Source organism: Centroberyx gerrardi, chromosome 21 (genome assembly GCF_048128805.1).
Source record: "Centroberyx gerrardi isolate f3 chromosome 21, fCenGer3.hap1.cur.20231027, whole genome shotgun sequence".
NCBI classification, from domain to species: domain Eukaryota; kingdom Metazoa; phylum Chordata; class Actinopteri; order Beryciformes; family Berycidae; genus Centroberyx; species Centroberyx gerrardi.
Genome location: NC_136017.1, coordinates 19,149,344 through 19,164,272, shown reverse-complemented (window position 1 = coordinate 19,164,272; position 14,929 = coordinate 19,149,344). Strand labels below are relative to the sequence as shown.

Genomic DNA, 14,929 nt, shown 5'->3' with positions numbered 1-14,929 from the left:
CGCTGAAAACGGCCACGACCAAATTCTTGGAATCAGTGGCTGTAGCTAGTAGACTTACTCTTAGTGCCACCATGCTCTTGGGAAACTGGCTCCAGTTCCACCACAGACGTTGAAACCCTTGTCAAAAGCGTCTTTCAAGGGGATACACAAAAAAACAAAAGATTAAAAGAGTTCAATTTTTTCTCGCTCACTCTATCCTGGAGAGTTACATGAAGAGTCTTCTCTAAAATAAGCCATTCCAGTTTAGTCATCTAGGTCTTTAAGATGATACATTTAGGTCAGGGATAAAAATATAGACAGGGCTACTCTAATCTGCCCCATTTCACAGCAGGGACAACTGGGGCTTCCAGAGGGATAGAGCAGGACTCAAACTATAGCCCAACTGACAAAACGCCTCTCTTTGGCGACAAGATGATCACAGAAACTTATGTTTGAGTGATGTAATCAGTGCGTAAGCCCTGATAGCCCTGTTTGGCCCTGTGGTGGAACCAGGTTATAGGGGGCAGTCGACTAGTGCCCAGGATGTCTAGGTTTCAGCCCTGATTGAGATTCTAAAAGAAAGTCCACTGAACATTTGGACTGTTTAGCGGTTGAAGTTCAGTTCCCCACTTTGTAAATTTGCAGCAGAGCAAGGCAAAGAAAACGTTCTGTTGCTGCCTGGTGGGAGAAATTGTTTATTAATTTTCATCAGGGGTTTAATTTGTTTTGTTTACATGAACCACTTTAGTGGAAGGAAATTGATAGATTAAATGTAAATGGTGAAAAACAGATTGAAACAACTCTGAACTGATAAAGAAATCCAAATGACAAAAGAGACAAGAATCTCCAATGAAAACAGAATAGGAATCACGAATGAAACAACACTTAACATATAGAAAGTTAAGATGGATCGCTTGCCATTGGACCATACAGTGCCTGGTCAGCTTAGTTCAGTGGGCAATTTGTACAAATTTATCACAGGATTATGGGCCAGTTTCTCTAAAATCCTCAATCAACATGGGGGATTCAATTACCAATTTATGCTCACAAGGAAGATGCCATCTCCTTCATCCTCTCAAATTGCCCACTGGATTCAAAAAATGCCAAGGCCAGACCAAGGCAATAAAACATGCGAGTGTTGTTGTTTTTTGGTCAAGGAGTTAAAATGCCAAGCAAAAATGGAAATTCCACAGCAGGCTTTTAATTTTGTTACAACACTTTGTACACATTTTAATTTTCCCTGTCTTCTATGTTTTTTGGCTACTTTTGAAGTCTTTTGAAGTAATTTTCAGTTTAAACTTTAAACTCTGACACAAACTATACCCTTCTACGCGAGTACAGTTGATAGAGAGGTTTGGAAAGTTTGATGGCTCTGACCGCAGAGTCATGAAAAAGAAAACCATTAAAGTTTGCAAAATGTAGTCCTAGACTGTGTCTGAGGCCTCAGAGTTGAAGCAGAAAGCAGGTCATCTACAAACTTCATTTTCCAAAAGCATCTTGGCGTCTTGGTGCAGACACCAACTTCTTTGTTTTTTAATTCATGATGGGAGGAATGAGTTTGGTGCTGAGATACTTTTGGAAAACCCACACCATGCAAGGTAACTAAAGAACTACACACATGCAGCTAGGAATGTTGGAGAAAGTAGTCTGATTACACTTTGTAATTACTCCCCGCACCAATGGTTGGGGATGACCTCCACCCAGTATTTCTCACAAAAAACTTATGTTGCTGTTCAGTAGGAAGGCATAACCAACAGGAAGACAGAAATCAGTAAGTTGAAGAGAAAAGTGCACATGACAATCACTTATAGAATGACTTGAGTGAAAAAAAACTAAGCATACTTTACACATTCTTTGAAGGATTAAAGTTAAATTTTCTCCAAAAATCCTGTTTGGTACAAGTGAAGGCCTTACAAAACGTGTTGTATATGATAATCGCATATGATGTTCTATTATAACCATGATGTAGGATTAATTGCAATTAACTGAAGTTTACTCTACCTGGAAGATTGGCATACATGTATATATGAAACTAGCGTTACTTCAACACATAAGTGAGGACTTCTGATAGACCTAACAGTTATCAAATCAGCTAGCAATCTCTGCAACAACTACAATTTAGCAGGGGAGTTTGCTAGCAGCTAGCTATCAAAGCTAGATTCCAGTTGCTAGCTATAGAGCACCAGGTATATTACCGTAAAATGTGAACCTTTATCCCTCCAGATTCTTGAGATCCATTCATTTCTGAAAGGTTTTTCAGTGGTGAAATGATAAATGTTTGTCCAATTCCCAACATTTGTATAATGTAGATCTTGGTACACAACAGTAGGACATGGCTGGACTGTACTTGCTCACTCCCATGTGTGACTTAAGTTCAAAATCACTGCCGTGGGAATACGGTTCAAAGGATGGAGAATTTTTGTGTTTATTTTCACATTTGAAGGTTACTATTAGGCTTTTGCTAATTTGCATTAGGCAGATTAAAATCCAAATGGGTGATGACCCCACTCAGTTCAAGAACATCTGATTAATATTGGAGGGTTAATTAGATGTCCTTGGTGGTTAGCGTTTCTTGGTTGGCTTCCTTGGGGTCCAAGAAGATGTTTCATCACCCAAAGTCTTCATTTCCTCTTCTAGTACCAGTTTCAGATTTATCCTCACCACACCAAGCCTTTACCAGGCCTTTGCTTGCAGTGCGAGTTAACTGCTCCTTTCGTGTGGAGTCCAGAATAAAGACTGCATAAAAGCTATGTAAACTGGCTGCCAACTTCCATGTTGCTTACTGCTTGTTTCAAAATGTAGGACAGCTCAGCTGGAGCTTCGAGTCCCAAAATGCAGGGCAAAGAGTTTCTTTCCAGGTCATAGTTTCCCAAAACCTGCTTCAGCACCAGTATTTCCTTTGCCTAATTTAAGTCGTACATTTATAATTATTACAGGGATACCTTAAAATTTAGAGTTCTTCTTTAGAATGTTGACCATACATTTGTCATGGGAAGGGGAAAGAGTCATTGTTCTGGCAGTAAATTGGACCACCAAATGTGGTCATGCAGCCTTTCCATTTAGAGATCTTGTGTTAATGAGTGTCAAAATTTGGAAAAGTCACCTTTGGTCTCTTTGCCACGTCAAAACCTAGTGATATTCCTGGCATACGAATAAACAAATTGGCAGTTATCAGGGATGACTAGAGATGCACTTCCAACAGAATAACTAGCCTCCTCCATACACGGAATAAATGGGCAGATAAATGGCAAACTGAAATCCATTACCTTAGAGTGTAATTTAAAAAAAAGAAATGACTGAATAACAATGAGCTCGTCTTCTTTTCAACTCTTCCCATTCTGTCTAGGGAATCAGTCATTGGCCAAAAAGCCAGGGACTCGTTTCCCAATACCAATCGCTCTTAGAGGTAAAAAGTGTTTTTAAGTGTGATCCATGAAGGCTCGTTCAGTACTAGTGCAACTAGTGGCGTCTCTATTTCAATAAAAAATGCTAAAACGCCATTTTTATGGTAACCGTTGGACAATTTAAGAAAATGTCAAGGTATCCCTTTAAAAATGACATAAAAGCTAGATATTGTTGGTATAACCCATGGTATAATGTTAGTGTTGAGATACTTTAGGGAAATGCAGCCCATGAGTGGGTGTAGGCAGGCAATTTGTTAACATCAAACAAGGGAATGGTGGGGAGAGAAAATTTTAGTTGACCTCACTTTATCCCCAAATCTCATTCGTAAGAGCAGCGTTAGTGTAGTTGAGAGTATATGCATAAATACGCAGTATACTCACATCTTTCTCTGGGCAGATAGAGTAAACCCACCTATCAGCCCATATTACCATTGACCTGTGTTGGATGGTGGCCACCTCTTTAAGTAGCACTACGCCACTGATGTCACCCCCTCCACCACCCGGACTGACCTTTTAAGCGCAGTAGGTCAATATTATATTTTGTGGCTTGCTTTCACTTTGACATCACCGAGACCCTCTGCATGAATTTTGTTACACCCATTTTGCGTCCCTAGTCTGCGCCCGCTTGGCTTTGGAGCACAAAATGGTGCAACCGAATGCAACCCATACTCTGAGAAGTGCATGGTGCCTTGACATTACTGAATCACTTAAGATTGAAACATGGTGGTTGGGGCTGGGTATTAGAAGTTTTACCAGATCTAAAATTCAATACAAACTATTCTAAACTGATAGTTTTTGTAATACCTTTCTTGGTTGGATGAAAGTCAATTTCATTATGCACTAGTAGATAATTTTATATGTAACATTTGTTAGTGCCATCCGCTTTACTAAATTGAATCAGACCATGTTTAATTGATTTCCTCTGTAAAAATGTCCATACTCAAGTTCTCATTTGAAAACTCCAACACTTTGAGTCGATACCTTGTGATGCCTTAAATTCAGCGATACCCAGCCCTAATGGAGCTGACAGTGAAGGCGGTTACACTTTATACAGCATCACCACAGCAACAGACACACTGACAGTGTCACCATGGCAACTGAGTCCGCATCGCATTGGTAACCGACTTACCAGCAGCGGTGTTTCCATGGTCACTCAACAATTAATGGTGCTATAATCCCATCGCTGCGGCCTGGCGGCTCCTCTGTTTCTGGTAAAACTTCAAATCCCATCAAGTTTTACAAATAAACCTTTATTTTATTGCACATTTAGAGTTTTATGTTCAACAGATGTCTTCTGGAGCGCATGTCCTTCAAAACCTCCAAGAGGTGTGTGTGTGTGTGTGTGTGTGTGTGTGTGTGAGTGAAAGAGATGGAGCGGTTGCAACTGAGTGCAATTAGGTGTCATAAAAAGGAAAGGGTCCTTCACAGCTTCCAGAGTGTGTGTGTGTGTGCGTGCGTGTTAAACTGGGGAAGCGTTCCCCCAGCAATGAAGCAGAGTTTCTTTGGGACCAGGGGGAATTCTAGTTAACAGTAACTGAGGGATTCAGCTATTTGCACACACAGAATACTAGAGTCTACTTTCGCTGCTAGTTTGTGTAATTTATCAAGCATTTTTGAGAAATATTTATTTTTATAAGCCTAATAAAAAGTTGATATTTTAAAAGTGACTTGACCAAAAGACAGTAAACAAAAACACTGGCTCTTGAATGTCGAATGTCATTGGTATGAGTGGAAATTTCTATTTTTCTGGGGTAGTGTGAGCTTTTTAATGTTAAAGATGCAACGTGTAGGGATTTCTCTTTTTAATGTATCGCTGTGTAGCAAGCTGTGATGACACATTTGAATGCAAGCCAAAAAAAAAAAAAAAAAAAAAACTTTCGCCGTTATTCGATTGGAAAGAAATCCCTTTTGGTAGATGTCACACTGCTAAATTACACACCAAATGTTTCCAAAAGGAGAAATGATGAAAAAGGACAATAAAAAAAAAAAAGGCTATAGAGCGTAGCGCTGACGGTTGTGATCGGAGTCGATTTGACAGTGATATATTTAGAGAAAATCCTACACGGGTTACCTTTAAAGTCATATTGGACTCAATATCAGATCCATAACCTGTTCCTGCAACAGGATCCATTGCCAATAGTGATAATCTACCGAAATCCGTCGTTTTAATTGGCGAACGAAATTTGCGACAATACAACCACCAATGCCAAGGTTTGGATTAAAAAAAAAAATACAATTCAAATAAAATGTTATGATCAAAAACCATTTTCTAAAAAAGACAAAACATGCAGTACAAAAAACAAAAGTGTCCAGATTCTCTCAAAGTCAATTCAGTTGTTTTTTTTGTTTTTGTTTTTTCATTTGAGTTGTTTTCCTTTTCCTTCCCCTTAACACCCTTGTTGTGAATGTCTGGCAAGTGGCGATCTTTAAAGTCTTTATAACAGAATTAAACATGTGGTTCTATTGCTATGTTGTTGTAATTTGCATATTTCAGGCCTCTTTGTGTTGATGCTCTACTCTGGAAATTTATGGCCAATCAGAAATGGGGGGAAATGTATTTAAAAGTGACCAGAGATGCACCTGATTGGTTGTAGACAACAAGATGACATCCGGTCACTTAAAGGAAGAATCCGCTTAAAAATACTAAGACACTTGTGATGTACCTTGCATTCCTGGGTCCAATAGACCAGAATGCAATGCAGCTACAAGACATGTTGTTTTGGGTGTTTTGCTTGACTGCAACAAATTCACGTCCCTTCTCTGGGGGTTGTCGAAAGGCATTCTGGGAAACGTAGGAAATCACTAACTGAAGTAGAAGTAGATGAGGCAGGTTGAGGGAAATTGGGTTCACCGAAAAAGTAGATTACAACACTTCATCACAAAGTAAGTCCTGGAATGCATTGAACATCACAGATTGATTATATATAACAGTATCCGAGGGGGGATTTTTCCTTTAAGACTCAGCAAGGACACAGAACAACTTGTAGGAAATATGAGACTATTGGAATGTTTTCAGCTCCTAATGTAAATTCATGAAATCAAGAAAAACAGCCTAAGAATTGCGGCTGGCTTCACTTCACTTTCAATTTGATCAAATCTTTTTTTTCCCCCAAAGTTCCACTAGTAGAAACAATTTGAGTAGGTAGTCATATTGAGCCAAGCAAAGAAAAATAATGGGGATGAATGCTTTTCAGTTAGCAAATAGACTTCAGTTTCTATTTACATTTTGAAGTGATTGAATTGAAAATGAATGGAGCACGACTGACTGGCCAGACTCCTCAGTGTGGACGCACAGCACCGTTGGCCTGGTAGTTAGTATTTGCTTTATGTATTAGTTTAGCAGTTGTGCACGAAGAGGAGCACTGCACGAAGAAAAAAAAAAAAAAAAGACTTATCTGTGCATCTATTCTGATTTTACCACAATTAAAAGTTTGGATTTGCAAATGTGTTCCGAGTGTTTTGTCTTTTCTTTATGCGTACTGATCCACCTTTCCAATGAGCAGAAATGAAGTCAGATCCATTATAAAAACACTGGCGTTGAATTAATAGTTTATTTCCAGTTAAATACATTATACATTGTGTGAAAAAAAATATCTCTTTGGATCTCGTACAAAACAATATAAATAACATTTGATTGAGATTACAGCCACCATTCAGTGTCCCTGCTCGCTGATTTGGAGATTAGAACCTGGCAACCTTGTCATAAGCCCACTTCTCTAACTTCTCGTTAGACTATCACCACCCCCATATCCATGTTGCTTTCATTACATTCTTGACTGCATGTGTGCATTGTATATTAATGCTGCATGTTGGAAAGTCAGAAATTCTGACTTCCTACCAAAAATGCATTAGAATGGTCCTTCAAGTTGGAAGTAGGAAGCCCCAGAGTTTTCACGTCAACATGGCGCCATACACTGTAAGCGCTACACAGCATTACTTTTAACATGTTCGTAATCCATTGTGTGACCTTAAATTTATCAGAGAAAGAAGAAAAAAGTCACAACTTCTGATTCTTAAGACTGGATTAGAAAAGAGTTGATTAAAATCGTGTAAACATTCAATTTGCTTACCGGTCCCTATGAAGTCAAATACTGAGTTCTTTTCGTTCTCATGTTTGAAGGGAGGGTCTTGGAAAAATTCTGCTTTCCTATTGGCCGGCAGTTCAGGGCCTGCTGGACCAAGGAAAATTAGGAAAAACTAGAAAGAAACATAATGCGCTGTAGGATTTGACTGATATCAGTTTGCAGATATATTAGGCTAATAATTGAGTCGTATATCAGCCAGTCATTGTAAGAATTGATTCTAATGAGACATTTTGATCAGATTCCGCACAAGTATGCAGGTATTTTTTTCATATTTTTGTCGTCATCCTGGATTTCAATGTTTCAGAGGCTTTTCCACCCTGACAAGAATAAAATTCAAACACTGAGTAATTTTTTTGTTTTTTTGGGCATGGAAATGGTCAAATTAAAAGACTGAATCTGACACAAATATCCCCAAAAAATAATGAAGAAATAATGAATATTTGCAGCTTCCAGACTTGCAGACTAAGTGAAAATAAAAATCACTGTTTGGTATCTCAGTTCAATCTGCATCTTGCATCCTTATTGGTCCGTAGCATCTTCAAGCTTGCTACCGATTGGTCCTTGGTCTTCTGATGCATCTGGCCAGAAGTCTGGGTTGTCTTGGTACCACTTGACTGGAGGACACACACACACACACAGTCAAACCTTGGTTTAAGTGTAACTGTTTATACTATTTACAGTGTTCTTTAATATAGTGGTTCTCAACGTGGGGTCCGGGGACCACCAGGGGTCCTTGAGGGGGTTCCAGGGGGTCCCCAGCAAATTGACGAATTATTCAACTTCACCATTATTTAATTTACAAGAAGTTAACACAATTAGAGAATGTAAAGGAATGACTATTTTGATCATAGTTTCACTGTTAACTCTCTACCTACAATACAGACAGTCATGGAATTCTGGACAAAATCATACCGAACAATAAAAATATTCTCAGATTTGGGTCCGAGAGACAAAATCTCATCAAATGGGGGTCCGTGGCTCTAATGTGGACTAAATTAGGGTCCTTGATATCAAAAAGGTTGAGAATCACTGCTTTAATATATACAGTAGCCTATGTTTTAATCAGCAAATTCCTGATTAAAACATAAATTATAATTCCTGTTTGCTTGCTAATTAATTATTTTGTATGAACTACATTATTTCGCTCCACATTTTACAGTAGAATTTAAACATACAGTGTACATGACTGTACCAGCCCAGTGTGAAAAACACCAACCAAACAGCTGAGGTATGATGTAATTTCTCTTAAATATTACCCTCTGATAAATGGTGCCATATTTGTGACTGTACCCCATTCACTTGTAATGTGGTTATGGAGTTGTTTATCTTAAATTTGTTTTTACTCACATTTAATAAAAATTCTGTTATCTCTTGTTTTTCAAAGGCTGTAGATTTTTCTTCCTTTTTTCTTCATGTACCTGTCTGTGTGGTGCCATCAGCCCAGGTTATTAACATATCAATTCTATTTTCAGTATTTATTATCATGATATTGCTGTACCGGTCTGACGGATGCCTTCAGCCCAGGACACCTCGGCTCTCCATCCCAGCTGCTGCAGCTTCTCGGAGCTGATGGGGTAGCGCAGGTCGACCCGCGGCCTACAGGTCAGAGGTCAAAGGTTAGACGGGGTCACGACTGGCAAAGTGAGGTAGGTCTGTGCTTCTTCTCAAGCTAAAACTCAGAGTGTTTTGGAGTAGAGACTAGGGCTAAAGACAAGACGGTTTACTGTGTCACAGACAGTAAAGCCTCTATTCTCATGTGGGCTATATTTTTGGTGTTCTTATAAATATTCATGAGCAGAGGCACACAGGTTGTCAAGCCAAAACCTGTTGATTATAAACTTGCATCAGAGGGAAAAACGTCAATATTCATCGACGTGTTTACCTCCATACTTCAAACGCTCCATCCAAGTTCAGTCACGTCTATGAATAAGTATGACTGTTCTGTATTTTTCATTGATATTCCAGATGTTTGATTCTGAGCCTCATGAATTACTTGCGTGTAATGTGATCAAGACATCTCATTAGAGTCAGTTCAGGTGAAGGTCTTCCCATAGACAACCAGTGTAGTATTGATCAATTCTACAATAAATATGCAATCAATCAAACTTGTTTCACCTGTCAGGCACAAACTCCAGCCAGTCATTAAGCTCAGAGTCGGGCACGTTCTTTACCTGTAACACACACACAGATTTTTAATAATTCCATGTATTTTATATATATATGCATATTTTTGCACATTGTCTGAATATGAGTTGGTACAAATATATATATCTCTGGAGACTTTTCTGTATGTATGCCCTGTATCCCTCTATAAATATGTTCCGATTATGAGAACAGACCTTAATGCACGAGTTTCTGAAAATGTGAACAGATAGTAATGCACATATCAAAATCTACACGTTCTGTACTTATCTACATCTGCAAATTGAATATATTTGATAAGGTGAATAGTTTTTACAACACGTTTGCATGTGTAGACACTTTCTGTACATATTTACATCTCCCCCGCACCTATTGCTGCCACATGAAGCCACTTTGAAGTAGTGTGCCTTTAATTTCTCACGAAAAATTTTGTTTAAATTAGTATAAATCTTGGCGGCGGGGTTTTCTTTTGACTGCACCCACCATCTTGACCAGTTCCCTGGCCAGCTGCGTGATGGGAACCTCGCAGCTTGTCCCCACGTTGTAGATTTCGCCCACAATCCCCTTCTCCAGAACTGCCAGGAAGGCCTCGATGACATCGTCGACAAACAGGAAGTGGCGGGATTTCGGGAGGGTTCCCTGGATGGTGCTGAGGCAGAGAGGAGCATGAGAGGAATCTAGATTTAATACCATATTTATTTCTGTTTTTTTTTTCTTTATATACTGTGGGAAACAATTGGGGAAGTGAGTTCATGACTAGAGGGTTGCCAGGTCAAATCCCCAAACCAGTAAAGAAAATGTATGTAGAGCAGGATAAATAAGTAAAGGTTACAAAACACTTACCATTTCTTGTTCATTTGCAAGAGAGTTAGAAATCTTGGAATGACCTGAAACAACAAGACGATGTTTGAGTACTTGAAAAGTCAGTCGGAGGCACAGAATCGGTTTATCAATGTGAGATGAGATTTCTCAGAAAATCGGGTTGCATCCCATTCTGATCTTAAAATCAAGTGGACATCACAGTACATACATATGTAACAAATTGACAGTCACAAAATTCATAAACTTAATTTACATCGTTAATTAGTCTTTTTGGTATTGGTTGATTATCATCCCTTGGACCAATCAGTAAATAAATGAAAAAAAACTTAAAGGGAAAAACTATTGAAACTGTAACTGAAAATGGCTGAAAACCCAATATGACCTACATTGATGGTCCTAGGGGCAAATTTGTAGATCAACAATAGTAGATATGTGCTCCAAATTTCATGTCAATCAGACTTGTGGTGTTGGAGATATGACTGATTATTACCATTTTTAATTTTCACCTGTAATTGGAGCGGCACCCTTGGGCCAATCAATAGTAATAGTAATAATAATAGTAATAGTAATTTGATACTAAGATGCATCAGCGGTGAGATGCACCATTCCCCCAAGTTCTGTCAAAATTCAATGAGTAGTATCTGAGATATCACAAACACATAATGAATGGAGGTTCGATCCATAGTTTACAACAATAACCTCCATTCACTGTTGGTTCTAAAAACCCGAAAAAGCGGCAGCAGTGTCAGACAGTATACTGTACCTTCTCAGTGTACTGCCTGGGCCCGTAGATGTTGTTGCTCCTGGTTATGATGATGGGAAACTGGTGATGTAAAAGCAGACCGGCATTAACAGGGGAACCGTGAGGAACATAACCTGTATCAGGGTCTGTGCAAGATTCAGAAAGGCAAATTTAACACCAATTTAAAAAACAAAATAAAACAAAGCTGGCAAAAACTCTGCCTCAACTAAATATCACTGAATGTAAAAAATCTGTCAATACCACTATCTAATTTTATAGCTGCATATTTACAACATAAATGCTTTGTAAGGCCTTCAATTTAGATCATTTAATTTAAGACTTTTTCAGACTTTTTAAGGACTCATAGGTACTCTGTGTACACTTAATAGCTGGATTTACGCCTTAGGATTCAGTACAACCTGCCATTCTGAAGCTGCCTTGCTGCCTGTGTGTATGTGTGTGTGTACCTTATATTTGTCCCAGTAAGATCTGACCAGGTACTCAGCAGCAGCTTTAGTAGTGGAGTACGGGTTGGAGGGCCTCATTGGACTGCTCTCATCAAACACCTACAGAGGAGACATCCAGTGAACTTCATCAGGACAGACATGATGAATCCCAGCTCTGTCTGTCTCTGTTTAGCATGGGAATCCACTGATCTCCAGTCAGTCATTACTCATTCAACCAGTCAGCACGTACAAGGATTTATAAGTATCATGTGCTGAGCTGATCTAGACTGGTGCCATAGACCTTATCAGTAGAGACCTGGTGGGTTGTTCTACCTATCCATCAACCAACCAACCAAACAACCGACCCACCAACCAACCAACAAAGACCAACCAACAGACCAAACAATCAACCAACCAATGACCAACAGACCAAGCAACCAACCAACCAACAGACCAACCAACCCACCCATCCACCAACCAAACCCACCAACCCTGGTCCCCAATCAATCAATCAATTACTCATTCAGCCAAAAAAACAATCCATGGATCACTAAGTGTGTACTGGCCTCATCCAGACTGGCTCCATAGACTTCGTCTGTGCTGACGTAGATGAAGCGCTGTGGTTGGTATCGGGCTTGATGGGCAGCTCCCAGTACAACCCTGGTCCCATCAATGTTAACCCGCTGGAAACTGGACGGAGATACAAAGGACGACTCTGAGGGAGGGGAGAGGGGAGGAGGAGGAGGAGGCACAACGCATGGTAAGCCAATAATGAACTTGAAGAAACCGCACCATGACCAACCTGGTTCATACTGACTGAACCAGATCCCATTTTTAATAAAGGGACAATATCAGCCCCACTTCAGTCTAACCCTATTTTCAATAACTGCTGCTCACCAACGTGCGTTTTGGCCGCCAGGTGAAAGACGACATCGATGTTTTCTGTGTTGAAGATGTGGTTGACCAGCCATGGATTACACACATCACCCTGTTAAAGAGAGTCATAGATATGACTAGTATATGACTAGTATAAAACACACAGAGTTACACAAGAAAAAATAAGTTAACTCTACTGATCCCTGTGGAGAATTTGCTGCAGCAGCAATTAGTAATAGGATACAGCAAAGAAATATAAAAATAGAGCAAATGAGGGTATACCGACCATTCCAATGGTTCAAGAACATATTAAGTGCACATATTTATGAATGAAACGCATAAAACAATATGAGTTACAGCATAATTACAGCATGAGGAAATGTAGAAACAACAGGGAAAATAAAAATAACATGAGGGAAATTAAAATAACAGCAGTCAAACATATTGAAGAAAGAAAAAAACATGAATGAAAATATGTACGATATGAAACAGCCAGCTGGTATCAGAGGTTGTCTCTAGACATTTAATATAAATGTCATCAGTTCTCACCCTGATGAAGGTGTAGTTCAGTCTATCTTCAACACTCTCCAGACTCCTGGGGCTGCAGCAGTAGTCCAACTGGAAGAGATCACACACACATATACACATTTATGATTTTTTGCCAATACATATATTTTTGGATTGAAGCTGCTGATAGCTGATATTTTGTCGCAATATTCAATTCCAAAAGTTCCAAGTATTCAGTGTTTCCCCTAGAATTGTATTCTTGTCCGGGTGGGAAAGCCTCTGAAACAGCATTTAGATCATCATGGTACACTAAAACTCTCCATTGAAACCCAGGATAATACTACTACTGATATATTCCTGTGTGAAAACTGATCAAAATGTCTTGTTAGAATCAGTTCAGGTTAAGGGCTTCCCATAGACAACCAGTGTAGTATTGATCAACTACAATAAAAACGTAATCAATCAAACTGCATCATATCCATCATATCAGAGGTGGACCACACTGACTGGAGCAGATCTGATTTTTAATAAAAGGACAATATTGGCCCTATATCCCACAGAGAGAAAGAAGAGAAGGACTTACATTATCTAAGTTGATGATTCTCCAGTCAGGGTGTCTGTTGACCAGAGAACACACTAGATGGGAGCCACTGGTGAGAGACATACCGCAAATTAGTATACCCTGTAACCACAAGGGCACAGGTTTGAGTGCCTGCACGTGCCCCGTCAAACTGTACTTGTGTATTTCTTCTGTAAATGTAACTGTGTCCTACAAGTGATAGCAACCAGGCTGCGTCTGAAAACACACCAAACTATCAAAAATGATGACAATTTAATGCTGCTTTGCTTATAGGCAAGCGTACAGACCCAGCACAACATGAATTAAGACATTTTACAAATAATTACACTCTTCAATTCGGCGTGCATCCAATACACTAAGCAGCACTTGTTTCAATAGAATTTCAACTTTTCTAACTGGTTCGAATGTTATTCCTTCATCTTCCTCCGCCAATATATACCGTGGTGGGCGGAGGCCAGCAGTACGAACCAATTAAAATTGAGATTTAATTGAAATAAAGTGCTACTTCGTGAATCCAGTTAATCCGAATTTACTACAATATAACTATGATTAATCAAAATGTCTTAAGTCATGTTCTTTGAGGTGTGTTTGTTTACATTGTTTAAATTGTCAGATTTTGAATTGAGCTTGGTGTGATACTGAAAGAGGGTGAAAGTTTCGTAGCCTATTGACACTGAACAGTTAACTTCTGATACCACTTGTACCTCGTCGATTATTCAAATGATAAATGTGTTAATTATGAGACTGTATGAATTAGGCTACATGAATCCACGAACTCACATGAATCCAGAGCCTCCAGTCACCAGAACAGTCCTGTTGAAGTCCATCTTCTGGTCATAACAACACTTGACCAGCTGATTTCAAGTCACAGTAAGGTCTCCTATAGACGCAATAACGACATCTTTACTCGTTTATACACTCCAACATGGGAGATTTAGCTGTTATATTGTTGATTTGATTCTCCAGCCTGCTGGATATCTGGAGCGTTTACTCTTCTTTAGTACAGTAGATACATTGTGTAACTTGCGACAGTCAGTAGCCGTTTTACGGTATTGTGGACACGTAGGAAACTGGGCGGGACGCGTGACTTTTAGTGCAGCTTCAGTCTGCTCTCTGATTGGTTGTAATTTGTGACACCTAAAATACCTTGTTCTCTGATAGGGTAAATTCTAAATCAATCAAACTGTAAAACAGTGCCGACTAGGCTGGGCAATATTTACCAGTGTTAAGCTAGTTAGAATACAATGGTAAAACTTCCGCTCACAGCTTTCAAAATATAAACCTTATTGACTTTGGGAACATTTTGTGACACTGTTATGAGTTTAAATGAATTTATTTCAGATAAT

The 14,929-nt window shown here is 39.2% G+C and overlaps 1 protein-coding gene across 1 annotated transcript; it reads right to left on the bottom strand.

The window, feature by feature from the left end:
* Nucleotides 1-6,920: 6,920 nt before the first annotated feature.
* On the bottom strand, nucleotides 6,921-14,585 carry tgds (TDP-glucose 4,6-dehydratase). Its single transcript, XM_071909599.2, has 12 exons — nucleotides 14,364-14,585; nucleotides 13,587-13,653; nucleotides 13,046-13,114; nucleotides 12,518-12,608; nucleotides 12,187-12,335; nucleotides 11,642-11,740; nucleotides 11,196-11,255; nucleotides 10,454-10,497; nucleotides 10,094-10,259; nucleotides 9,584-9,639; nucleotides 8,967-9,064; nucleotides 6,921-8,082 (listed from the first exon to the last, which is right to left on the bottom strand). The coding sequence occupies exons 1-12, from the start codon at nucleotides 14,408-14,410 to the stop codon at nucleotides 7,988-7,990; spliced, it is 1,041 nt and encodes a 346-aa protein (XP_071765700.1). The 5' UTR covers nucleotides 14,411-14,585; the 3' UTR covers nucleotides 6,921-7,987.
* Nucleotides 14,586-14,929: the final 344 nt, after the last annotated feature.

Coding starts and splice junctions, on each gene's coding strand:
- tgds (XM_071909599.2), bottom strand. CDS start 14,410: ATGGACTTCAACAGGACTGTTCTGGTGACTGGAGGCTCTGGATTCAT. Junction 11,741..12,186: donor ATGGAGCCAGTCTGGATGAG/GCCAGTACACAC, acceptor TCTCCTCTGTAG/GTGTTTGATGAGAGCAGTCC. Junction 10,260..10,453: donor TTGCAAATGAACAAGAAATG/GTAAGTGTTTTG, acceptor TCTCTGCCTCAG/CACCATCCAGGGAACCCTCC.